Source organism: Opisthocomus hoazin, chromosome 14, assembly GCF_030867145.1.
Source record: "Opisthocomus hoazin isolate bOpiHoa1 chromosome 14, bOpiHoa1.hap1, whole genome shotgun sequence".
Lineage (NCBI taxonomy): Eukaryota > Metazoa > Chordata > Aves > Opisthocomiformes > Opisthocomidae > Opisthocomus > Opisthocomus hoazin.
In genome coordinates, this window is record NC_134427.1 from 8,755,700 (window position 1) to 8,783,199 (window position 27,500).

The following is a 27,500-nucleotide window of genomic DNA, read 5'->3' on the forward strand; positions in this document are numbered from 1 at the left end:
TAGTTTCCTGTAAAGGAAGTTGTACAATTGCTTGACCACTGCAAAGTCAAGCACAGCACAGTAACAGCCTCTGCAGCCTTTATTTTGGAAGATTACAATCATTTTCCGAAGCTGGTTAAGCATGGACAAGAATACACTTGCCCATCATAAATGCACTGCGCACACAAATGGGGAACAGCAGCACCTAACAGACACCTGCCCTCAGGGACAGGACTGGGAGCTGCAGGGCTATGGGCTCATTTTATGAAAGAGGAAAACTCCTTGGTGCTCATAAGGGAAAAATAAAGATACTGAGTACTGAGGATGCCTAGTCAGGAGAAAGTCAGGCAATGGAAGAACCAGAATACACACAGGTATTTGGACTCCAGAGTACCACACAGCCCTTCTACCCACGTCAGGGTAAGATAAGCACTTCATTTGTTAATTCAGATTGTTAAACAAGGCTCCTTACAGGAAACACAGCGAGCCATATTATTTTTCCCCACTTCCTAACATTCCAGTTTAACTCTGCTGCATTATTTCAACCTTAGAGCAGGGCTCAGCAATGTAAGTTCAAGCAAAGCGCATTCAGCTTTCCAGCTCCCTTCCACACATCCACACGTAGCTGCGGCCCTGCGCTGCCTCCCGAGCCCTTGCTGAGGAACGCTCCTGCTGTGCAGAGGCTCATCTGTCACACAGACCAGGCACACTCGCAGTAACACAGCTGTCGCTCTGGGGTCACGGTCTCTACGCAGGAAAGGCAAGGCTTGACGCCAGCGTAACCGCTCCCGGCTGGTGCACTGCACACCGAAGTGCAGCGTGCCACTCGAAACCCGTGGCTCTGTTTGTTCAACGCGTGTTCCACCCACAGCCAGCCCGGCTGTTTGCCTTGCGATGAGTTGTCTCCATTAAGATTCTCCTTAACACAGTCGTGAAGCATTTACTGTTTCCTAAGCAAGCAACCTTCATTCTGTGCTCCACTGGTGATGCAGGGCTGTGCGCACTCTTAGCTGGATTACTGTCGCTCCTTTTTCTTCATCCCTTCAGGGACACAAGCTGCGACCATGTTGCATCTTCCTTCCTTACAAAGGCTCATGTTCAGCCCCCGTAAGGTTTCTTCTCCTCTAATATTCTGATCCAAATTCCCATTTATTCAGATAAAATAATGGTGAGGTAAGGGAAAATTCTCACTGCTTGGACTTGAATGGACTATTCTGTAGTTTCTGTGTGTTTTCTGAGATACAAGATTCCAAACAGGTGAATGAAAGCCACCAGTTTCCTGTAGCTGATTTGGCAGCCAACCTCATCACATCAAAAGAGCAGGTTTACATACCAACAAGGTCACTAGTTAAAAACTCATTCCCTGCTCAGACACATTATGATCAAGTGGAAGCAGGAAAGAAAATTAAATAACCATTAACTAGATAGAAGAGAGCTGTCTCCTCTTACCACCTACTGCTTCAAAAATAGCCTATTACACGCAACTTGATGCATGCAACCAGGCCATTTTAAAACAAGGTATGCACAGTATATCTGACCTTCTGTAAATAAATTCCCTTTTAAGACTCCAACATTAGGCATGGGAGGTCTATCATGGTGACATACAGCTTCCATGTATTGATTTTGAAGGAGTGAATCTCCACTTCAAATCATTCCAAGGTATTTCTGTGTTTTTTTAAAAAAACGTTCAACTGTACAGATGAATAAAAGTTACTTCCAAGAAGAATTCGGACACGTTTATAGTAACGCCTTTCCCCATGTTACTTCATTCATATAACACTGTGACAGAGATTTGCTGTTGCTGGATTTTATTTCCTTCTTGAATTTCACCAGTGTAACTCCAATGGTCAAATTGCATCTTCCAGGGCGATAATGCCACTGCTTCAGAGCGGATGGAAAAGATGTCTCACAGGCTGGTTAGTACTGAAAATACCAGTAGGAACAGAGAAGCTAAAATCTGTTTCCCTGCCTCTCGTGCACTGGCTAGTCAACAGGAATCCCTAGGATATCTGCAGTATGAGGTAAAGAGCTAGTTAACAGGAGCACAACTTCAACCTGTCTTCAAAAGAAAGCTGCCAGAGGATCAGAGGATGTTAACTGTGAACAACTGAAAATACACAATTATCAGAAGAGCCGCGTACTACTGGCACATTATTGGTACTGCTTTAAAGGAAAAAAATAATTAACAGGTAGGTGCTTCAGTCTTCTTTGTATGTTTTGTGATATACAAAATTACCTTTGGACAAAATGGTGAGAAGAACAGAGGAGAGGATACCAACTCAGGTAACCAAGGGTTTGGTAAATTGGAACTCAGTGCCTTTAATACAGAGTAAAAACGTGCACCCTGCACAGGCTGAGCTGAGTGATGGAGCAGGTGCTCCAGAGTACCAAGACGTTTCTGCAACTACAACCACAAGCTGTGGTTTACACAAGGGTGTGCAGATCAGGTTCAGCTGCAGTACAGCTACACTACTCATTGGTTTTACAAAAATGTCATCAGTCTGTGGTAACAGACAATTGGAGGAACTCAGTGCTGCCCGCTACAGACTCCTCAGATTAGCACTTATTAAAAATTAATAAAATGGTTTATTTTATATATACATATGTTCCAAAAAATTTATACAGTTAAAATATCAAATTAGTGATCTGGTAACAATACTGTTCAAAATAATCTCTTTTGTATGAACATTAAAATACACGTTTTTAAAAGCGTTTCCTTTTAGTGCTTCCAAAGCACAGCGTGTGCCAAGGCCACCTGAAGAATCTCCGTCCTCCTCACAGGATGAAAGAGAACTGAAGTCGGGGACCTGGGAAGCCTCAGGTGCACTTTCATAATGTCTGCAGACAAAACAGAAGAGAGTCTGAGGTAGATTGTTTAGTGACCACCGGGTGGTAACAGTCACAGGGCTGTCTTTAGCTTTCATTAACACAATAGCAGTTTCTTTACTCTCAATCTACACTGAATCTCAAGTTTAAAGGCATGGCTAGCAGTTCTTGGGAACAAGACCCTTGTCTCTGTGGTGGCAACATGCAATTTTACCAGTGCAGGTGTTTCTGGGAGGTTTTTTTTTTTTTTGGGAACACACGGGCTCTCTCCACGATGCAGACAGTGCGTGCATTTGACAGTGCCCCATTTTAGTGCAACCTGCTGCCTATAGCACGTAAAATGTCTAATGACAGCGTTCAAATGAGTAAATTCTCATCACCTGCAGGAGGGGCAGCAATGGTTATTTTCTTCAGCCTGTTGAGCAAATAGCACCCTCCACAGGAAAAAAGCCACACCTTTCATAGCAAATCCTTAAGGTTATAGCCCAGCTTCTGCCGATAGAGGTTCTTAAAGTTAAAGCTCCACTGCTTCTTCTCAGACTGTGACAGTAAAATCACTTGACTGCCAAGATGGTGAGGGCAGCAGCTACATCCTCTTCCACTCTTCTGCGGCACAGCAAACTCATTCCTGGTCCATATTCGTCTGGCCGGTACATTATTATCTACTGTTGACATGATTAACTCTGTTGGGCAGGCTGTTCAACTCTAGTTCCTCTAGTATTCTCTCTAAGTGTTGTATTAAGACCCGTTTTTTAAACCTAAGGAAGAGAGGGAGAGCAATTTAATTTTTTTTTCTTCCAAAACCACAGCTGAACAACTCAAGACTATTCAGTCATGACTAATCATACTACCAGAAGCTCTCAGTTTCCAGTACAGAAGAGCTTGCTTTATTTCTGGCATTAGAATGGCCAGAAAATTTAATTTAATACAGACAGCCTTCCCCAACCCACCCAAAATTTTGGGTCGGTCTTCAAGAAGGACACATATCTCTATTTCACATTTAAACTTTAAGTAAAGACCATTTACTCCATAAAAATATAACAGTAGTTTGACTACTAAAACAACTACAATAATTGAAATATGGCAAAAAGGAACACAGAAAATACTAGTACTGGACTAGTTTATGAATCACTATCATGATCTAAATTAACATTTCACTTATGACTCCAAATTATTTATATCTATACAAACCTTGCTGCTTCCTTGATAGCAAATTCAATGAAATACTTCTGAATTTCCACAGGGCCTTGCACCTCCTCAAGAAGAGAGAAAATCTTTTCGTAATCTAAAAAAAAATTTTAAATAACCATATATTAAAAATAAGTTTTGCAACGGCATTTTCAATAAAGCTTAACAGCCAAAAGAAAAAACAAAGCTCAGGGTTTCACACTTCTGTGTATGGCAATACACGTAAGGCAAGGAAAAAAGCCCGCATTAGCTTTACACACAGAAAGCAGGCGATACCAAGAACTTGAAGTGATACCGATGATCTGGTATTCAAATGTGGCACCAAAGAATTAGGTTGTCTTCAAAAGCAGCAGCTCTAGAAACATCTGCCCTCAGCAAAAGCAGGCTGGGTAGAGAAGCCTCGTATCTCCATGAACACAGTGCCATCATTAGCAGTTAATAGCACACAGGGCCACCAAGCCCTACTTGAACCTAGAGCTGTCATTTCTGAAAGCAGAGGTCAGGATTAGTTCTCTCAGAAGGACTAACTATCAATGCTTAGTGTAAGCACAATTAATATGACTGTCTTACTGGCACAAAGTAAATATATCCACTGCAAAAGAATGATCTGGATAAATTAAACTAGAAACAAATTAAAAAATAGCACTGTTTCAATATTTTCCATAGCTGAACCCAGTATGAAGATGGTGCTGCGACTAAGAGCCTGTTCAGAGTGCTGCAGCAGGCACAGAGAGGACATATGGTCAGAACTGTGAATGTACGTACATATTTAACCCACTACTATTTAGCTTGCTTCTTTGATGTCTGCCTGAACTCTGTGGCAAGACAGGTGACTCATACTGAACATAGTACTATTTTACACTGCATCACTATCTACTAGACATGAATTTGGTATTAGATTAGATGAGCCCACTTTGCAAAACAGGAAGCAAAGACATACCCAACTAGGAAGTTTTAAGACATCTTAAAAATAAAATAAAGATGCAGCATAAAAATGTCTTCATCTCTCAAGAGCCTCAGTCTGCTACAATGGTTACACGCCCCAATGAACACGAAGTTTTGGGAAAGCAACACAAGATCATAAAAACAGGAGAGTTAAGAATACTCCACTACACTAATTACTGGCAAACAACAACATATTAGAAAAATATTCAGTAGTTAAACTTGTAGAAACAATTCATTCAGATACAGACCACATCAGGGATATCTGCCATTTAAGACAAAATTGAAAGATTATGCCTACGGCAAATCCTACAGCTTATACGTTAGCTGGAGTTTCAGGTTAGTGTTTTGTTTTGATCCTGTATACAAGCACAGGCAAAACATGTAACAAAAGCTGTGGAGGAAAGTTACTTTTCCTCACAACATTTCAGATTTTGGGGAGTTATCAAACCTCATAGGAAAAAAAAAGAAAATAAATTTTAGTCTTCAGTTCTTAAGAGCCTGCAGCAGTGTTCCATCACTAATTACACTATCTCGTAAAATGAAAAAAAAAAAACCACTTCGCTATTATCTGTTAAGATTCCCTTTCAAACATATTCCAGGATGCACCCTTGCAGCTACGTATGCCTTCGCCCTCCAAAGGAAGCTCTGACAGACAGAGAGCAAAGTACACTACGCATATGCAAGGAGCAGTGCAGTATAAGGCAGACCCTGTCTAGTCTCATTAGGTCATCACTAACAAAAACAAAACCTGCGAAAGGTGCTTTCACAGGGTACCTCTTCCACCAGTTTGCCTACCTTCAAGGGCAAACAAGGTGACTTTGCACTCAACTTCCCAAGCACTGGTGTCTAAACTTCAACTCACCAGCCACCACATGGCAACTTTCCTCTTTTTTTGTCCCTCCATTGCTCATATGCAAGCAATCAAAAATTATTCAAAATCTAAAGTTGTACACATACTGAAAACTGCTCCTTATTTCAAGGAAAAAAAAATCTTCTCTCTAGCACCATGTATAATATATTAAAAAAAAAAAAAAACCAAAACAAACCACATACTTACTTCTTCCAGGTTTGCGAACCTCTTTCATCACTTTAATTTTGACATCAGCATTGTTTCCCTCCAACATCATAGGTGTTATTTTAAATGAATTTGGCACAGATTCGGAAGTAGACTCCATAGCCCGTTTTTGGTCATCGCCAGTCACACTGTAATTTAAAGGCCCTCGAACAAGTGCGTTGGTACCAGGTTTATGATCCAACCCATCCTCACTTAAGCAATTGAATTCAACAGGTAGAGAATCTAAGTCATTAGATAACATTTCATCCTCTCCCATAGCAGCTGGAACCGAAGGAGCCATTTGCACAGGTAAGCCATCAATTTGCTTTTCCAGTGACTGACAATTTTCTGCTTTCTTCTCTCCATTGCCATCTTGGACAACACTGTTATTGGTATCTACAAATTAAAAATATGTATCTTACTAGTGCATAATTGCAGTATCAAAAAACACAGAAGGAAACAGTTCTGTATCCTTGCTTGTTGAAGTACTGTGTAGTGATCCGACAGCGCTGAACAACTCTCCAATACTTTTACTCAGCCTTTGATACGACCAAGGGAACCCTTCTCTTCAGACTGTTACCACCTCGTATCCTTGTCATGAAGTCACCATTTTCTGTATTCCTACTGCAGTGTTATGACTTCTAAGTAAAACGTTTTCCTTCTTTCCCCCAACTCCAGCTAACAGAGTTTTTTTTCTGACTCCATTTGATGCAATAGGTGTGTAAGAAAATTAGTATTTGCAGGAAATGAAAATGCAACCATATTTTAACTTTCCTTCACCACCACAGAATACACAAATGAGAACTAAGAGCTGATCTGAAATTCCTTGCTACCTCCAAGCTACCTTGGCACAAGGTTTCAGTATTTTTTTTTTTTAAACAGTTCATCGAAATTATTTTTTTATTCCAGACTGCATCAGCTACAGCAGCAGCCTGTTTATCTAGGCCACCACAAGAAACTCGGTCCTAATTAACACTAAAGCATACGCACATGCTGATATACCCTTCTGAATCAACGCAGAAAGCTCACAGAGTTGTGACCACACAGGCTGCTGTACACCAACTCCATATACCTTTATTTGCTGGGAGACCTTTGAGGTTCAGATACGGTGGGGATCCAGAAGCAGACGGTGGCCCTTTCCCACCAACATGATTTGTTACAACTGGCGGTGACTGTGGCCGTCTCAACAGCGGGGACATGCTACGCCTTCTCTTTAGTGATGCTGGAGTATTGAGCTCTCCAGGACGCTTAATCTTGTTCTGAGGTCCAGCGACAAATTCATCTGCTTCATCTATCATCATACCCTGAAAAGAAAAAAAAAAAATTTTTTTGTTAAAAGCAGTACAAAATGGAAATTGTTTCATCAATTCATTGATGGAGCTAGTCCCTCTTAAAATTCAGGTGGCTTTCAAAACACGTTACAGCTCTCAGAACAGAGATACCCAGCGTACACTGTAGCTAGAGACAGACCAGCGCCACTCTGTAAATCAGCACGACACTTTACAAATTTCTCTTGGACCACGTGAAAGACACCACTCCTTTCCACACATGACAGAAAAGCTACACAGGTGAGCAACACACTGCAGTTGTTGGAGAGAAATTCTACACACCAACTATTTCAAGCCGTGTTAAATATAAAGATACAGCAGATAGCATGGTTCCTCCTACCTTCTTATCCTGTTTAAATGGATTGCCAAATGTATGAAGTCTTTTTGGTTGATCTGGGTCAATCTCCCGAAGGGGTGCAGGCATCATTTTCAGGTATTCCTGGTAATTCCCCATCTGAGCAACAGGAACACTATGCAGGCAGTCTGCAACAGAACAAGGGATCTTAATTTAATCTACCTTAAAACTAAGGCAATAGAAGCTTCACATACTTCCATTGCAAGCCTTAGCATTTAAGAACTAGAAATTACTTCCCCCCATCACTAGGGAGGAAGAGCTGAAGACTACAATTCTGGAAATAAGGCTGGCAAGAGTTGAGCGTAACTGGCAGAAGAAGAATGAAAATTTAGCAAATTAAATCTCTATGCTAACAACTGCATCTTCAGACCACTGCCACTCAACAAGGATAAAATGAAGTCAACCCCTCTCTGCTTTAAGCCAACACCAATATAAAAAAAAAAAGGCATCTACTGAACCTTACTGTAACGGAAAGCTCTCCCATGAAACTTATTTTTAAAACTCAAAGCAAGCATAATGTTCTTGCATGACAGAAGGCAAAAAATTCCTTCTTTCCCATTCAGAGTCAAGCAAAGGACACCAACTGACTCAAGTGATCCACCGTCCACTGCTGCTCCCACACCCAGGACAGAAAACACTACTTCAGGGAATAAAAAACAAGGGCCATACTCTCTCCAAATTGTTAATGAAGAACAGTGGCTACTCACCTTCATCCTGCCCCAAGATAGGCCTGTGTGTTTTCAGAAGATTTGTTCTCATTCTAGTTAGCTGGTCTAGCAGACTGCAACGAGGAATATCGTACGCATTTCTGAATGCCTGTGGCTTCAAATCCTAGTTTTATAACAAAACAAGTAACTTTGTTAACACATCAGTTCTCACGCACAGAGAAATTCCTCTATGAACCGTAATAATGTTAACTACTAAACAATTATTCTGAAGTAACTTCAGAGCTTCGTAACTGGATACAGCAGACTCAATGACCGTCTTTTCAACACGACCTTACTCCGCATTAGCGCTTTCAGCTCCATTAAGACTAAAGCACGTCAGTTCCTCGATGAACAACACTAGCTGTCTTCTGCAGAGATTGATGCTTCAAACACAGTAATCTTTGTTTATTACCAGGGGATTTTCAAACAGTGTCCCAAAAGCAAGTGCAAAAAATTGTATTTACTCTTCTCACTATTCACGCCCATGCTGCACTCTTCACAATTCAGTGAAAGTACTTACTTCCTTCTACACTAAGTCCATAAAAGTTACCCATTTAAAACAGATGAGATCAACTGTTTAATCATGCAAGATCACTATGCTGTTTACCTTGTTTAGAAGTCCTATGTGGAAGCCAGCAAATTCTTTAACATTCATTTCCGCCAGTCTCAGTGGAGATTCCCCAGTGATCCCTTGCAGCAGTTGCTTAAAATCCCTACTGTGTACCAAGGAGAGGCCACTCGAGTGATTTTTCACTTTTATTCCAATTTCTTGTGGAACTTTCTTACCCACTGAACCTATTATCCGTTCCGACTCTATTTTTGTCTAAAATGGAATCACACCATGAGTTTAAGAAACAGCAGGCATTGCAGATTTCCAGTATAAAACACGATACATTAACAGAATAAAACTACAAATTTAGTTCCCAACTATTCAACAAATGGGAGAACTACCTACCCAGGGGTATACTGGATTACACAGATTAGATTTCAAGTAGAAAGAAAACCTAACGTGCTAGCATATGGAAAAAAATATTTAGCCAGTGTATCTAAACTTATATGCCAGTACGAGGTCTGTGAATATCCCTGATTTTGCTGCAGGTCTGTGACTTTCTTTTGTGTCCTTGAAGAATCATCTTCAAAGGGAAAGAAAAAAAAGAAAAAAAGGAAGGTGGGATACCTTAGGTAACTGTAAAGTTCCCTCTAAAACAACAGTATTATTCAGTTACAGTAACATAATTTCAGATTTCATTTTTGAGACAACCTACAAACTAAGGTTTGCACTGTGTGTTTGCAACAAGGGAGAAACATCACAAGAGAAATTTATTTGCTTAATCAGGAAGCTTCTAAAAACGTATTCTCCAACTAGCACAGATTTCTTAGTACAGCTACAGATAAATTTACAGTATTAAGCTTTAACTGTATTCAAAGTAAGATTTTTTTTCACCCACTTGCAATACCTCCAAAAAACCCCAACCAACCAAAACCCCCAAACCATGGCAACTGCAACCCACTTGCCCCAGATCTCATCCTCTCCAGGGTTTGCTTCACTGTCTGTGGGAAACTCTGAATTTAAGGACAGCGGGAGTAAAGCATAATTCTGGAATTGCTTGTCCCTATACAAGAGCTTTTAATGCATCCACCACACTTAAACTGTTTCATGTGCCGAGAACGTCTGTGAAAACCGCCGCAGCCATCTCAAGCCATTCCAACTCCATATTCAGATAAATAATATGAATTTGCATATCATTAAGTCACCGAAATACCACAGATGGTTTTATGTCTAATAGATGCTCAGTCATTCAGAGGCCTTTGGAACGTATTTTGTGCATTCTTTAAGGCGGAGGATTTTTTCTTTGTAATTTTAAAGGCTGCACTGCTGCCCCACTGACTTCCAGTTATTCAACGACTGTTGTAAGAACCATTCGTGCTAAGGAGGCATGGCTTTCAGACAGTTACACCTGAAATGGCACTCCTGACAAAGAGAAAAAGATATGGAAGACTACTTCCCACCAGGTCATGCTTAACACATAGAATGGTTTTGACCTGAAGGAAACGGGAAGCTCAGATATAAAGCTTGAACTATGACTTTAATCCCCTTGGAGAAGAACATACTCTTTTTTGGAACGTACGCATTGCCAAGGCACACATGGAAATAAACATGATACTGAGAGCAAGCCTCTGTCTTGAGCTGTGAAGAACAACGGCAAGAGCAGTCATAAATCCAATTAGTGATGATCTTTGAGTTTAAAGGTCTAGCAGATACTTAAAGTGTAGTCGAAGAGGTCTACTCCACACTCCCCTCCACCACTTACTGAAGGCACAACCACTGGCTACAGAATCACTCTGGATTCATCCATATTTGCGGTGGAAATGCTCACCAGCCTTCAATTATAATATATGCTGTACATCCACGTGAACTCCCACAGGGATTAACTGCTTAATGAGATTACCACAAACTAAATAATCAACGCACTTCTAATTGCAAAGGTTTTATCAATACTACCTGTTGGCTGAGTTTTTTAAGGTAAGAGATAACACTGTAACTAAGTCCACAATCTAAATTATCTGATATCAGATTTGGAGCTCCCATCATCCTTAGGGCTTTCTTTAATGGCTATAAGGAAAACAAAATACACAATAGTAAGAGAATAAGTCTTTAAAAAAAAAATTTAATAAGATCAATTACAGGAAGCTAAGGCACATGGATTAGTGCTCTAGCTTTTCCACTTTTGGCCACTAAAATTCAAGCCTATTCAGATAACATGTGACATGAGTTTGGTAATCTAACTAGCTCACAATGGACATTAAGCCACATTACCAAGACACCACACAGTGTGGTGCCACTGGCAATTTCCACTCAAAGGCTCAGTACCAGAATAGCCGGGATGATGCAAGTCCATATTGAGGTGCATTGTCCAAGCTACATGTAAAAGGTGACACGGTGCCTCCCCCCACCCTTTACTTGGCCCAGCCACTTCTCCTAGTATCAGCTTCCCAAGTTCTAGAACTTCACCCACATTAAACAAACAGATCTGCATTTTCCTTATCAAGTTACAAAAATAATGCCAAATTTGGTTTCTCTGAACAATCTAAAGTACTTTATATCAAAGCTGATTTAATATTAATGAACAGAAAAAACATTTAATATCTTAATATAGTTACTATTACTCAGTATTACTAGAAATTTATTTGTTTCTTTAAAATGTTTGACCTGGTTTACATACCTCTGCAAAACAAAATGTTTACTATCTAAAATGTCATCATAATTATGTAAACAAAATTTACTAGGAAGAGGTATGATGCACAGGACTTTGGTCACGCCAGCCATTATACCCAGGAGGATGAAACACGAAAAGGAACATACCAGTAAGTAGTAAGGAGGCATGGTTTTTAGGTAGTTGTCAAAAGCCTGCCGCCACTTCAGATTTGGCTTCAGTTTGTGAACCTTAAACAAGTCATCTGCAACAAGGAAAACAACAAAAGAAGGTTTCATTTATATAGTCCCAGACCATTAGCATTATCCAAAATTCAATGTGCCAAGTTTCCCCCCCTTTTCTTCTCCCTCCACCCATCTCCCAATGGGGCTTCCCCACAAAAAGCTGTTCTTAACCTCAGGTTGGAAGGATTGTGAATCCCCAGTCCTAGCTGCAGAACAAGTCCTCATTACAGGCAAACTTACAAGGTACACCAGACTTAAATACTGCACACAACTACCAGCAGCACGGAAGGTGCAACAGATCCACCAAGAGTTTCACCTCCCTTGCCTCTCTCTTGCATCATCAGGGACTCCCTGTATCCAAGCAATTCACCTGGTTCAATGTCCATTTTGAGCCCAGATTTCTCTTGTTTAACCTGTATGATGAATTCTGGTCTCCAATAAAAACATTCTTGGGCATCAATGGGAAAGAAAGAAAAAAAAGAATATCAAAGCAAGGAATCTTTCTGGTTGGCTTTGCTGGACTCTGCTGACCACAGCAGCAGCTGCCCCCGGCAGAGAAGGGGTGCACCTCCAGCCACACTGCCTGCCTCCTGCCAGAGCAGCAAACTCTCCCACTGACAGAGACGAGAGACCATAATTAGCTACAGAAACTGCTGCCATTTCAGAGGGGGGGCAACCAGACAGATTACTTCCTTTGGATACTGTTTTAGAAATACTTTGCCTGCACTACAGGCGTGCATATTGCTGTTTAGGAATCACTGAGTTAAAGCACGTACCTATTCGCCATGCACGCTATAAACTGTAACACTGATCTCTGAACATCAAAAATGAACACAGTATCCTGCAATTTATCATGTGAAATTATGGATGATCCATTGACATCAAGTTTCTCTTTAGCAGGACTGTAACATGCTGGCAAAGTCAGCAAAGACAGATGTGCAGAACAGGAGAAAGGGATGTCCAAAAATTAACTGGGGAGAGCTGCAGGAGACAGGGATGCACAGAACACGGTGTGCAAAAGACAGATGCAGCAAGGAAACTGTTTTCTCCAGATTGAGCTTTCAGGAAGATATATTTGGAGAAGAAAATTTGACTCACATAGTATTCTGCACAAATCAAACAGATGTTAAGACGCGATTTTCGAAGTTCTCATAGTCAAACCACACTTAATTACAGGTATTTTCCAATCTAAATGAATTCTGTACCACATATAAAAACCGCACTACAGATGCTAATTGTTCTCTTTTCTGGCCTGAAGGAAGTGGGGTGGAGTTTGAGAGGACAAGTTAAAACTCCATTTAAAATCTCAATATACCACATGCTTAGTACTATTATCCAAAAGAACCTGTGATGGTATTATGACATATGGCAAATACAAAATAACATCCGTTCTTATCTTATAAGCCTATTAGCTTTTTGCAGCAAAATGGAAGTTAAACTATACCCCTCTCTCAAAACTCAAAATGGAAAAAAGAAAAGTAAAATACTTGATATCATAGTATGTCCTAGTATTTTAAAGTCTATGAGCTGGTTACGAGTACACCTTGAACCTTACACCCTTTATCAGCACTTTATTACCGTCTCACTTCCTGCGCTGTGAAGGTTATACCAGTATATAGCCCCCCAGTTCAACTGCACAGCCACTCCTAAATGGCACAGACGTTCCCAACGCTCAGCTAGCTATGATTCTTAATCCACAGCACAGCTGTAGCCCAAGAAGTCCAATGCAAAGGCACCTCCCTGATCTTTGCTATCCAAGTAAGAAGTTCTCAAATTTAAGCACAGCTTCAGCAAAGATTTGGCTACTTAAAATGAGAGCCTTTCCACAGCACGAACTCACCGCAGAACTCCTGCCCTCTAAAAGGAAGACAGTCATGGTGGTAAACACAGCCACAAGTTTCAAGGAGAACATCACCATCAACATCTTACCTGCCTCTATCGCAAGAGTTTGAGACATACACTGTCAGCATATTGCAACACAGGCACTTGAAACGTACTTTTTCCACTGTGCCCTGGCCTGCACAGTCATTTATGTAAGTAAGCAAACAAACAGTAACCCATTTAACTATGTCTTTCAGAGATTAAATACCAAACTTTTGCAGATAAAAATCTAAAAGTACTAAAAAAAAAAAATTCTTTCACAAAACAGTTTTAATGCAGCCTACTAGTTTTCAGACACTGCTCTCTATATAGTCCACTTCATGCAGAGTTCTTTATGTACTTTTAAACTTGGAGGGAGCTGAAAGCACTGGATAATTCAGAACATGGTATTAAAAAACACTAGGAAAGGGCCACAAGCTGCAACAGTTCAAGAGATCAGGTAAAATTACAGACAGACCAGTTAATTTAGAACCGTGTTGCAAAGTCTTTATCCACTTTAGATTAACATACAAAACAACCAAATTGTGAGAAACAGGATACCAATACACACATCTTTAATACCCAGTATCACATAAGGGGACTTGATGCACTTCCAGCCCAGTGAATAGTTAAAAAAAAAAAAAATTGCATGAGAGAGAGAATGGTCAGCAGGTAATTTTAGCAGCTCAGCTGGAGCCTAGTTACAAGAACAGTTTATGTGACAACAGCCTAGTTGTGAGTGACAGCTTGCACCAAGTAACCCAAAGTAAAAACTTATATTTTTTTTTTTAAATCACCTTAAATTCATTAAGTTCCACCTGAGCAAGTACACCACCATTCCCTGTTGACCCCTGTAACGCTCTGAGCTTTCTAATGCCTCTGCACTGATACACTCCTTTGTTTCAAGCAGCAGAGACTCATGATTTTACACATGCACAGAAGGCAGCATCCTTCCCTGCAAACAAGCTAGCAAAAAATAAGGCACTACAATGTAAAATAGTATCCACCATTGAAAAAAAGGTATTGTGGCACTCTTTTTCCATTGATACAAAATGTCTGCCTCTCCCTCTCAGTGCCACAGCTTGCTATGTTCACATCTGTGAGAAAGGCAGCACTTGGTTTCCAAAATATAAAATCATTACTTGCAGGTTCTTTCAAGGAGCCTGTAAAAGCAAAGGAAACCATCCACGTTGCAGTCCTCCATAGCTAGACATTTTCTAAACCCTCATCCTTTTGCATATTTAGACCCACAGAGAAAGGGTATTAACCACTTTGTCATGGTATTTTCATCATGGCTGTTTCACTGCTGCTTCTGCTGACACTCCCAGTGAATAATCACTCCTGTTGCCCAGGAGTGCCTGCCCTCCCACTAATGCAGCTCAGATCAGCCAAGGAAACATCTTGGACAAGGCAGAAGCATTAAGAAGTATACCTCATCTTTGCTAAGCTGTCTCTCTAACCCCTCGTTTGACTTCTACTTTATGAGCCCGGCTGTAAAACGGTTTTTAAACAGAGGAATATCTGAAGTACAGTATCTTTGCTGGTATCAGTTAAAGGCAACAATCCTCCAAGAGGAAATTTCAGTAATCTGTGGGCCAAACATATTCAGCATCAAAGCCTATCAGCCTCTGTCTTCGAACCATTCTGACTTCAGCGGTCTACCTCACAATGAACAACAACAAAAAGATGAGAACTGCACCCCATTTCTCAGTTCTCAGAGCAAACCACCACCTCAAGCTAGTCATGATGCCTCTCTAGCCTTCCCTATCAGAGCAAAAAGCAGCTGCTCAGCTGCAAAAGCACATCCCACATGGTTTGTCTTACCTCTGTAAAAGAACTAGAGACCAGAATTTTTGTCAGACAACCAATTTACCATAGTGCATGGGTCAGGTTAACACACAGACTGTGCAGCTTCACTGTTTTATGCAGTCTCATTAATTGGCTCCTTTCCTTTCAAAGCTTCAGATTCTAAAAGCAGACCCATTAAGTTACAAGCTAGGACAGGCTACAGCATTCTCAGATCCACTCTTGGAGAAACCAATATATAAACAACCAAAATCTATAAGATGTGGTACAATTTACCTCCTCCAGTTGCAGACCACTACAACTTATTTCAGTTTGCTCAACTATCATTTGCAAGCTTCTTCATGCATGCCTATCTTACCTGTCTTTTAGGGCTGTCTCTCACATTATTTTCCAAAACAAGAACCAAAACTTCTCCTGCTCAAGAATGCAGGAGAATATAAAAATGCAAGAAAAAAAAATAAGTATCGTCTGTTTTTAAGGCTGAACACACACAAGCCACTTGATATGACAGCAGAGATAACACAGTTGTGAAAGGGTTTTGGCTTTGTCTGAAAGAGTCACTAGAAAGAAGCGAGAGAGATTATCCACGGTACTAGTCCAAGTAAGTCCCAGTCCTCCAACATAATATGCTACCAGAAGGGTAGTAGCCACTAGAACCACTAGTGATGTGGCAATATGGGTGGTAGTGGCCAAATAGGGCAGACTGCTCCAGGGCTTGGCAGTTTCACATCCATTTTAATCTGGGTGAGAGTAATGAAAGATTGGTTTTACACACTCAAATGAGTCCTCTGCTGAACCATCAGTATCCGCTATCGGTATGTATTAAGACGGGCACAGGGGGAGGGCTTAAAAACAGAAACAACCCCTACCTACTGAAAGAGACAAACACAGAGATAGCATTTTTTAAAAACATCTCCTAATAATTTAAAAGGTATGCTGTTTATCATCTTAGTCATTTTCTCTACTGCTAGGCAGAAAAGGGGCCAGATCTGCTTTCATGTTCTATGTATATTCCATAGAACTTAATTCCACCATACCTTAGAGACCAAGGATAAACAAAGTCTTGGAACAAGATCTGACAGTAACGCTTTGTGTATGTGTTTGTGCTAGCAATACAGAACGCGCAGTATTTGCGTGCTAAACATCCGCTGTACAACTCAGGCAACATGGAGGCTCTGCATCCTCCTTTAAACATCCTTCAGAAATTAAAGATGTGGGATACCAGGTGAGTAAACTCCAGAATAGCACTACACATACTGAAAAATGCCTTTCTCCAAAGAACAGGAAGAGCTTTAGACCCCTGCAAAAAAGGCAAGGGGAAGACAAGAGCTGCCAGGGAAGACATAGCAGAACCGCAAATGTCAACATCAAAATGAACAAGGGAATTCATTTAGTATCAGCAATGGCTTTTCAGCTAGTGGATCTGCTGCAGCAATTCAGTAGCCACAAACTTGCAGAAACTCTAATTTAGTCTAGAAGTATCCTACTTGCACACTTCAGGACAATTACTAGTCTACACAGATGACTATGTAAGACAGATTCAAATTATCAGTAAGCACAAATTTATTCTTTTGGGTATGACTAAGATTATGAAAAAGCATTCCTGAACTGCGTTGTGATTTTCTTCCTAGGAATGAATGGAAAAATCCTGTGTAAGACAGTAAGAGCCAGTGTTAATTCTCTTGATCTCCACAGTTACTCTGTAGCACTGAACACACCCACAAAAAAGAGAACAAAAAAGCCTTCAGCATCTGCAACTACAAGGGTTAGTAGCACCCAGGAAACTCTCCTCTCTGCCATTACCTTTATACCAGAATCCTAATAGCCGCAATTATTATGGCAGTTATTCACACAGCACCTTTTCATACCGTCTTTCCTGCAGAAAGTCATTTCATTGCGTGAGTGAAAAAAACCACCGGTCCTTTGGGCAGGGAAGAAACGTAGACTGTTTCACTGCTCAAATCCTTCTTACTGCTCTAAACTGCATCAGGGAATTCCCTCTTCCCAACACCCATGACAAACTCTGCATCTGGTCTTCCAGTAAAAAAAATTAGCTGCTACAAGAGCAACTGCAAAACCTGGATACACCACACCCTAAATGAGGGAAAAGAATGGAGGTTGAAGCTTACTCCAGGTTAAGGAAGAGGCTACGTGTCTAGGAGGTGAACAGCATCAAACATGCACTGGAAGCAGGTAGCTCTCCTCCTCTGCTGGAGAGAAAAAAAGGGAGAGGGGGTATGAAAATCCTCTCCTCCCAAATTATGTTAAAGAGTTTGCAACATTCTCTACTCTCTGATCTCCATTATTTCATAATGTCTCAAACTAAGGCAGAACACCAATCATTATTTCTTTCCTTTCACTCTGAAGCAGCTGCCTTGGCAGTCCAATGTAAATTTATTACCTACCTAACAACGGAAGTAAAACAGGATAGTTGTAAGGCATCACAAAGAGGTTTACACAGGTTAAAGTAGTGCTTGCTTTTAAATACCCAAATGGATGGCCAAGTTCGCTGTATTTTCCACTGCTACTCACAAATACCTAATAAAGGATAAGACAGAGCACTGTATTAGAAGAACAAGAAAAACAGTAAGCACGGGGCAATTTAAAAATTAACATCAATCTGAATCCAACTGCATTCAGACAGCAAATTATCAAGAACAGCCAAGTTTGAGGTTGCACACATCAGGACAAACATCCACTTACACTCCCCAGTCACAAAATGGAGACATGCAACGTTTAGTGTACTTCCAGTCAGCGTGAAAATGCTCATCACAATATAATCGTTAGTGTTTTAGTGAAGCTACTTTGAAGTGATGCTCTGTAAAGTTTCTTGAAATGATTTAAAATAGGTTAGGGGACATCTACTGAAAGTATGTTAAACAATCTATTTGAAATTAGTCTTCTGACTCAAAATAGCATGTCTAAAATTTACAACACTGATAAAAAATCTAAACCTTTTTGAGCACAGAAATTAAGCAAAACAAATACTCAAGAAACATCTTTTAATTATGCCAAGAACCAAGATTCTTAACACTGACCTTTTTTTTGAAGTGTATATATATGGGAGTATTAACCTTGAAAAGCAATACATGCAAGCAACTATTTGAACAGGATAAAGATGGTACATATTCTTATTGGGACAATCAAAATAACCCACATCTAATCAAAAATAGTTTTCCTAAAAAGTAGTACACCTTGCAGTAAAACAGAAGTCTTTTTCCTCTATTTTTTCAGAGCATAAGGAACAGGGCTTGTTACATGGTTTCTGTAACAATAAGCCTGTTTCTCTAGTTTGTAAGGGTCTGATACGTAGCTAGGAAAAGAACAGCAGTTTTTGAAAAACAGCAGAGCAATGTTAATAACAGGCAAATAATGTACCTATGAATGTTTAAAGGACATTTCTGATATTAGTTTATTAAAAGTAACTTCAATTTTTCTTCCGAGTATGCATGTTGTATTTTCAGTTACGTCATATTTTTATTAGAGAAAAAAAAAACACCACCACACAACCATGAAAGAGACACCTCCCAGCCCATCTTTCCAGCTAAAGCATCAGACTAAGCCAACTCCCGGTGTACATATTAAGCTATTCTTTACAAGAACGCCATTTAGAATGGAATTGCAAGCCTTATTTTACAGCAGATGCAGAAACAAGTCACTTATCCAAAAATCACAAAAAGAGCATGTGATAAGGGATTTGAGCAACAGAATTTTGAACTCTTCAAGGCAAATCTAGTCAACAAGATCAACAGCTTCCATCAAATTTCCATTAGCAGTTTCAACCATCTAGTGGAAATTATTTGCAGCTGTTGATTAGGTAGCATGATGGAAACTAGTGCTAGGTTTTTCCTGTAAGCAAATGAAAGCCTACAGAGAATTTCAGTTTAGCCAAAAATGGAACCTGCGGGACACATTTCTTAGCAAAATGAGATAGACCTAGAAACAGAATTAAATGAGATTACAAAGCCTGTAGAGGGAACACTCATTCTGACTCCTGATTATTCCATTAGAAAAGAGGTAACTGAAACCTTGACATGTTTCTTCTCATCAGCTGCAAAGTCTGCAACCAGACCCTAATTCTCCAGGCTTACAAAGACTAAAGTACCTTAGGATGCCCATTACATTTCTAAAAATCAAATAAAGGACAAATACCTGCCAGCAGGTATGGGGAGACTTTCGTTCCAAGATGTACTGTGTTAAGGGTGAGGGCTCAAGCTCATACTTGTCAAAAGGAAGCTTGTCGATTACCATCGGCTCACAATCAACACAGGAGAACCTCACAACAGGGTGAGCTGTGCGTGGAGGCTAAAAGGAAGGGGAAGAAACCATATCAATTGCCTGGTATTTACAGTAAACAAATCAATTCTCTTGAAAATATTCACAATGCATGTATTTTACCATTCTATAGGCTTAAACTCTCAGTTTCTACAATTTCCTTTAAAAGAAAAAAGATACAAGCTTCCACAATAAAATGTAGATTAACTAAGTAATTCACTTAAAAAACGCAAGCCCCACATATGTACAGACATTCTTCTCACGAAGAAAAAAACATGGTTAATATTCAACTAATTATCTTGATATTTAAAAGCCTCCATGCCAATCAACCTACAGTATCAGACAGGTTTAAAGAAAAAAACTTCAACTATGCTTCCCAGCCTGATGTTCACAGAATTACAGATGTGAAACTGTGCTCACTTTACAAAGGATATATCAAGATACTCCCTGCCAAGTTGGATTTTTTCCCTCTTGAATCATGGCAGGGAAAAACTTGAGCACGTGCAAAGTATATAAACAGAATATGCCTAACAAAAAAGAGAGATGTTTAGAAAGGCTAGTAAGATGCCAAATGTATGAACATTTCAGTAAGAAAAGGAGAAATAAATGCTGATTTTCCCTCATTTTCTGAATGGAGTAACTATTCTGTTTCAGTTTTAATTCTTCCTGCTAATTTAAGAAGAGTCTATACACAAAGTAACACTAAGCAGAGAAAACATGCTTGATTTTTTTAGCAAAAACAAACACTCATTTTTCCACATAAATGCATTTTATAAAGCTTTTATTAAAATTTAATAGGTTCGCTATGATTTGTGATATGTGAAGTAATTTATAGTTAAAATTTTATTATCTTTTAAAAAACATTTACCAAATTAACTAACCATATACATGGAAGTAAACCTTCCAGATGCAAAAAAAAAAAACCATCAAAAATCACAGCATACAGTATCTACACTAGATTATACCATTCTGCATTAAAAAGTTTTAACAAACCTTTTAAAGCAAAGTCAGATCATATTAGAAAACAGAGAAAGCAGGAAAAAAAACCCAAAGCAACACCCACAAATATCTAAAAAAACTCATTACTTTATTATTCATTTTCAGTCTGTTTCATTAGGCACAGAATTCTTTTTTCAATTTTTACTTTACTTACCAGTGTTGGTGAATTCTGATCAGGCCAAAAAGATTCTGGGATCGGCCAATGCCCAACAGGAACACCAGTTTTAGGGTTAGGCCGTACATAAATGAGTTTATGACAGCTATGCCACGGTTGAGAAGCAAATGAATTGATGGGCCTGGATGAGTCAACAAGTCCATCTAAAATTTAAACAAAGCAAAATAACAACAAAGAAAATAAAAAGCTACATGCATGCATCTGTCTCCCAGCCAGATTTCTGTATTAGCAACCAATAAGGTGTTTCATTACAACTGTTTCAAAGGCATACAGATGTTTATGTCAGCAGTTGAAAAAACTGTACACCAAAATGTAGAACAGCATCATCTGAGAAACAGTGATAACATTTGCCCACATCTACCCTCCTGCTCCTGTGGCACAGCCGTTAGGTAACTACTGCAGCAAGGCATACTCACGTCTTACAGAAAACGTCATTTGCTTCAGCTTAGTACTTTGACATAGATCTGGTCAGCAACAGCAAGCCTATCGTTTTTAGTTCTGCTGCACCTGTACAGACTGGTAATTTGCATTTACAGTCTTTCTACACGGGATGCAAAGCTCTCTGACTGATGCTGCCGCTAGCGGAAACCGGAAGTGGAGAGAAGTTTCACAGAGAAGTCAGATGCATCTTGCAGGAGCAGCTTTTGTCACATTTTTAATTAGTAAGAATTCACGGATCACTTAAATCCCACTCGCTGCTGGAAAAGAGCAGTGTTTTCCGCCAGCCCACTGCAGTGTACCAGCACAGACTCCCCTTTGCGCTGAGGACAAAGAAGTTTGTAGAAGTACAGAATCTCAGCATTGCTTTTCAAATTACTTCAAAGCAAATGGCACAGAGATGACCCATTTAAAGAACCTTCTTCACTGTAAAGATATTTTACACTGTTCATTTTCCCTGCATTAGATAGCTAGCCAACAATACCACGCAAAACACCTTACATATCCGTTTGGCTTCTCTGCACTATATACACAGTGACTTTTCTAGCATTGTTAGATCCCATCAAATTTCTCTCTAGTTCAGGACTTTCTCAATTCACATAAAGCAGGAAAGTCTCGATATTTTTGTACACTCACATCTACAGTGCATCACCATTTCAACATGAGAAAAATAGTAATACCAAAAAATTCACCAGCTGTTTTGCCATATAGGAGACCATTTGGGCCAACAGACACACGGGAATTTGCTGAGGTGCTGTCCTGCACAGCTTTATAGGAAAGCCTTCCAACAAAATGGCATTTAAATAAGCAAAGGAGGAAAAAAAAGCAAACATACACAGCAAGAAAAAAGTGATTCAAAAATGAAAGCAGGAATAAAGCCGGCTATGCTCCGATGCTCAGGGGATCCTAAAAGCTATTACATTTCTGACATTCCAGGAACATCCTTATTTCCCAAATATGAGCTGGTCAGCTCTCTATCCTTCCTTTCAGCCACGAATTTCTGCAAATCTGAAAAATTGCCCCACATTCAGAGTGCATTTTCTTCTTCCCTGTTACGTACTTTACTTCCAGCTAGCAAAACCACCTTGTTCTTTGCACACAGTTTTTCACTCGCAGCTAAGAACACGCAGCTGAAATTTGCTGTGTTGTGACCAATTAGCAGAATGAAAACATACAGAAAAATAAGTGTTGAGATTATTTTAGAGATGTTTAAGTGTTTAAATACACTAGTCCTGGGTTTAATTATTTTCAAACCAAGTTTGACAACACTGCAATTCAAACTTTACTACTTCCTGCAAACATTCACTTCCCTCAGCCCCCAGAAGAGGTGCAAAAAGCGACAGGAGAACTCTCAAGCAGGTACATCGTCCATACAAATACCTGCAAACATATGGCACCATTTAACTTCTCAAAGATCAAACTAACACTTGTAAAAATATAACAAAGACAAGACTAAACAAATAAACATGAAACTACTCAAAAGCTATGAACAGCACATCCATGATTTGGGGTATTTAAAGAGATACCAAACCTCTACCACTGAAGCATATAAGCTTTAAGCTTAACTAGTTTTTTAGAATGTATTAGGCATTTGATGCATCCTGTATACTATAGTGAAAAGCTGGCAGGAAGGACACTTAAGACACTTAAGGACATTTGCATGCATACAAAACACTTCTTGAACTTTAGGTGGAGGAAAAAAAAAAAAAAACAGTTTCCATACCTTCTCCAATAGGAGCTGGATCTGGTCCTGACTTTTCAAAGTTAATAACAACTCCACTTTGGACTTTTTGAACTAGAGATTCTAAACATTGATTCAACATTCTCTGTGTCCGAACGCAGTAAGAACGACCTATGCAAGAGATAAAATTACACAGGGAAAATAGGAAAGCAAGTTTTCAGTGGATGCTTTATTATGTAAGTTACACTGTCAAGGCTTTCAGTTTTATCCAAAATAATCGCAATAAACTTTGGGTAAGTTCATGTAAAAGGCAAAATACTTTTCAAACGCAATACAACCAAGGAGGAAAGAAAACAAGCACAATCACAAAACAACCTGCTGAGCTTCTACTTATTAGTAAAAGAGCCCATTAATATTAAATCAGGCTGGTCCATGCCCAGGTTCAAACACGCCCTTAAAAACTTTTGATTTCACCAAGTCTATGTAATCTATCTGCTTTTGCCTATCCAAACCTTACCAACTCCTATACACTCCAAGACAACACTTTTTCAAGCACCAATTCAAAAATATTCTGATGAACATCAAGGAACAGTCTCGAGAACGAATTCTTTTGAGATTAAATTTAAACTTACTAGCCTCGCAGCAGAATTAAAATTTCAGTAACACCTGTCCTAGTCAACACAACATTTAAATAACAAATCTCATGACTGAGCAAAGCCAGCCTCTGGAAGGACAATCTACAAAATTTTCCAATCCCTCCTACTGGTGCATTAAGAAAATTCTCTCGCATCTAGAAGATCCGAAATAGGAATATGGTTTTGTTTTAAAGTTCTCCTGTGCTGCTGGAAACCAAGCTCAAAAACCACCACACAGATCCACATGGATACCGAATAACTCAGATGAAGAAAACAGCAAGCAGTGAAGTTGAAGCAAAGCAAAAGAAATACTTTAAGGCAAATGCCAAATGCGAACCAAATCAAAGTAACATTCAGTTACCTCCTGTAACTTCACACATCTGTGTGATAGCAGATTCATCAGTAGGCACGCTACCAAGCTGCTCCGGTTCAGCAGATGCAGCTCCTGGCAAACGCAGCACTAGAGCAAACAGCCTTTGATCCCAACGAAATGGTTCTTTGGTTAGTTCACTTCCAGGCAACGGAGAATTCAAAGGAAGATGAAGCTGGTAAAGAAAGATTTAAGAGTATTTTCACATACTTGACAAAACAATACTCAAATTTATTAATTTCTCTTGTAAAGGACTCTATTCCTCTCCCTTCCACTAAATTATCTGAAGTTCCAGTCAGGAAACTCATGTGAAGTATGAATTTAGGGTCTGGACAATGACAGCATAGCTAGTTTCTGTTCTCTTAAACAGCTTGATGAAGCAGAAGTACTATCAGCAGGAAAAAAAAGAAGTATTAATCTCAACATAGTGCCAACTTGCAAGATCACAATTTGAAATAATTTAATCCAAGCTTACCTCCTCTTGAACTCCAGCCGTATTTGTCAGTTTGTTTCCGTCTGTGATGGTAATCAAAATAGATGGCTCCAAAAAGAACGGATTCCTTCCCTAGAGACAAAAGCACAGGAATGCTAAGACTAACCTTAACACTCAGTTATAGGCACTTTTTTTGGTCATTATAAAATAAACAGTAAGATGACCAATCTTTCAAAATAATCCTGTAATATTCTTTCATTAGGTGTGGAATAGGTGAAATTTCCATTTCTCCAATGGAAATACTGAACTACACAAGATGTGCTACTCTGTGTGCTCACCCACACACCCTCAATACTTTTAGAATTCCTAGTCTTTTCCTCCAGTCATAGTACAAAACCCCTGTAACCCACAAAATCAGTATATAAATCGGTAATAATACGGAGAACTCAGAATTTCATGATGACAATGGGGCAAAAACCAGGGTACTTTTAACTGTATTCTTCAAATGTGAGAGGTTAAGTCAGAACATTAACTACAGATAACATGAAGCTGCAAAGCAGATTCGCTGCCATCCAGTATACATACTCCCATATAGCACCTGTGTATCTAACAGTTGAGGTCATTTATACTACTGCTTTCTCTGTAGTTCAAAAAGCAAAAAAGTGCTAGTATACTCTAGGGTAAGTTCAGCACATGTAATAAAAAGAATAAAAAAGTTCAGAGTTCGAGTTTTAACGCACAGCTATCCAGCATTTAAAAAAGACAAAATGCAAAACCAAACTTGAACCACCAAAATCCCTCCCGCACTATAATTTACAAAAAACACAGAAAAATAAAACAGAAGACTCTAAACAGATTTGTTACCTGTCCATAGTTGTCTATTCCAGACACTAATCTATTGAGATTTAACAAGTCAAACGATGACCTGAGTGCCTGACCAAGGGTTGTTAGTCCTGAAGCCTGAAGATTTTTCAGTTCATTCATAAACGTTGCATGGTTTTCCTTCCATCCAGCCTATTACATAAAACAAAAAAGCTTATTAGTTATTTTAGCAACAAACTGCAATCAACTTGGTTCCCTTTCCACCAAAAATTTTATTGTATCTGCTATATACACCTAATCCATGTATGTACAATTTGATGTGAAACATACAGTTAAGCCTACAGTGTGAGACTCACAAAACACGCGCACCGTTAAGCATTTGAAACAATTTGCAAACACCCAGCTCTTGCCGTGAAAACTGCTCTAGAGGTGATGCAATTAATAGAAGTATTTGGATTAAGCATGCGAATATTTTATTAAGATACATGCAGCATAATATTGCTACTTCTTCTGACATACACCCATCCCCCTTTCATTCTTTCCTCCATAAATTGAGGCTGGAAGGACGCAACTGCAACGTGTACTAACGCAAGAGTTAAAAATCTAACAGTGACAGTTAAAAAGTAGATAAAGTTGTAACAGTGACTGCTGTCTTTGCTCCCTAGTCACATCCTCCCCTTTCCACAATTTCACCAAGTACGAAGCAAGCAGGCATATGAATTTGATAGAAAGAATATTAAACAAAACTCATAATCAGCTATTTTTAGTATTACTTGACTTGCTCAGCTTTTCCATTTTTCTTGTACTCCCTCCCACCCCAGCCCGCCACGCTCAGTTCATGCCTTTTAACATCCTAGCAAGCACCCTCTGTCACTTCTGTGTTACAAACCCCCTGCCTTCCTCCCACCTTGGTACTTCAACTGCCAGCCCTCTAACAACACTCTTCTGCCTTTACTTCCCAACATAAGACTTCCTGTAGAGTAGTTGCAAACACTCCATGTAACACAGAACCAAATCACTGTTCAGAGAGTCTCAGTAGCACAGCTTGAAATTATGGAGGTCATGAAAAAAGTTGCTATTGCCAACAAAGCCTGCAGAATATTCAAAGCAGAAAGTGATAAGGATGGACCAGTCCTACCAAGCACTCTGGATCCTGTGGTAAGCAGGGCTAGCACACACCAGCATCAGCTGTGATTCACATGCTCTTCTCTTAAAACATGGTATGCTACAGTTTGGAAGTTATTTCAGAACACACTAGCTCACACGGAATCGGTGCAGGATTTAAGCTGCCTCAACTAAAACAAGCAAAGCCCGAAAAACCCAGACACACAATTATCCTCCTTGCTATCGCATCTTACTCTCCCAACCCTTTTTGCAATAAGCAAGAAGTTGTTCACCCAGGCTCACTATCATCTGGCACAGGAGACATTCCCGTGCTCCACAAGGAATCCCAGTTACGCACACACGGAGTGAATCATTTCTTATGGTCTGACTTTTGCTGGGACAACCTCCGAATAGGTTGTCTTCTTCTGGTGCGCTGGGCTCAGCAGCAATCACCTGCTGACTACACCACGCTATGCTAGAACCTGAAAGGACAGGATTTCTCTGTACTTTTTAAACAGCTATAGCCCACTGCCAATCTCTAGCACACACTGTGGCCTGCGTGGATGGTCACAGGATTGACAGGTTTAGAGCCATGAATGAACACAAGCAGGGAGCAGAAAGGAAGGACATGAGATGATTAATGCCTCTGCTGAGTTCTCAGGCCTAACCTAGGAGGCTTGGGTCAAGTTTAGCTCCCCAAACCAAATCTTCAAGCTTCAGATTAGTGCGAGGTAGACAGAGAGAAAACTCTGCAATGGGGCAAAGAAAAGCAGACTTTCAGCAGGACCAGCCCAGCTTTAACATCAAACTGCGCTTCAGGCTCAAAGGAGCAGTGTAGTTTGATCAGCCAGGTAATTTCACTCCCTTAACAAAATATGGTATCTCATCAGCGGAGCCACAGCAACTCCCTGCACGTGCTCTCAGGCCATGAACAAAACACAAACACAGGGTCATTGCTCTGCAATACAAGTGGCTCAGTTAATGATCTTTTTTTCAGAGTAAAAGAACACCAAATCCCAACCAGACGATTTGTGATTTCCTAAAAAAGTCTGCCTTAAAACAATTTGAAGTGAACAACTAC

General features: G+C 39.8%; 1 protein-coding gene across 6 annotated transcripts in view; it reads right to left on the bottom strand.

Annotated features, from left to right (window-relative positions):
- Positions 1 to 2,542: 2,542 nt before the first annotated feature.
- Positions 2,543 to 27,500, bottom strand: part of LOC104335693 (integrator complex subunit 6-like) — a 42,224-nt gene continuing 17,266 nt past the window's right edge. Inside the window, exons 3-19 of one of the 6 annotated variants that reach the window (XR_012765483.1) lie at positions 25,358 to 25,507; positions 24,536 to 24,625; positions 24,052 to 24,235; positions 23,098 to 23,226; positions 20,916 to 21,079; positions 19,640 to 19,792; positions 17,893 to 18,025; positions 11,747 to 11,841; positions 10,886 to 10,996; positions 8,990 to 9,205; positions 8,383 to 8,506; positions 7,661 to 7,803; positions 7,065 to 7,296; positions 5,996 to 6,388; positions 3,997 to 4,090; positions 3,262 to 3,563; positions 2,543 to 2,817 (exon numbers count right to left, since the gene is read on the bottom strand). Coding sequence is in view for 4 of the 6 variants with exons in the window: in XM_075435304.1 (XP_075291419.1) it covers positions 3,464 to 3,563; positions 3,997 to 4,090; positions 5,996 to 6,388; positions 7,065 to 7,296; positions 7,661 to 7,803; positions 8,383 to 8,506; positions 8,990 to 9,205; positions 10,886 to 10,996; positions 11,747 to 11,841; positions 17,893 to 18,025; positions 19,640 to 19,792; positions 20,916 to 21,079; positions 23,098 to 23,226; positions 24,052 to 24,235; positions 24,536 to 24,625; positions 25,358 to 25,507 (2,511 nt within the window). In the remaining 2 variants the exon portion in view is untranslated. Of the gene's footprint in view, positions 3,564 to 3,996; positions 4,091 to 5,995; positions 6,389 to 7,064; positions 7,297 to 7,660; positions 7,804 to 8,382; positions 8,507 to 8,989; positions 9,206 to 10,885; positions 10,997 to 11,746; positions 11,842 to 17,616; positions 17,698 to 17,892; positions 18,026 to 19,639; positions 19,793 to 20,915; positions 21,080 to 23,097; positions 23,227 to 24,051; positions 24,236 to 24,535; positions 24,626 to 25,357; positions 25,508 to 27,500 lie in introns of those variants that run through there. The other 5 variants (XR_012765482.1, XM_075435304.1, XM_075435300.1 and 2 more) reach the window with 5 other exon arrangements.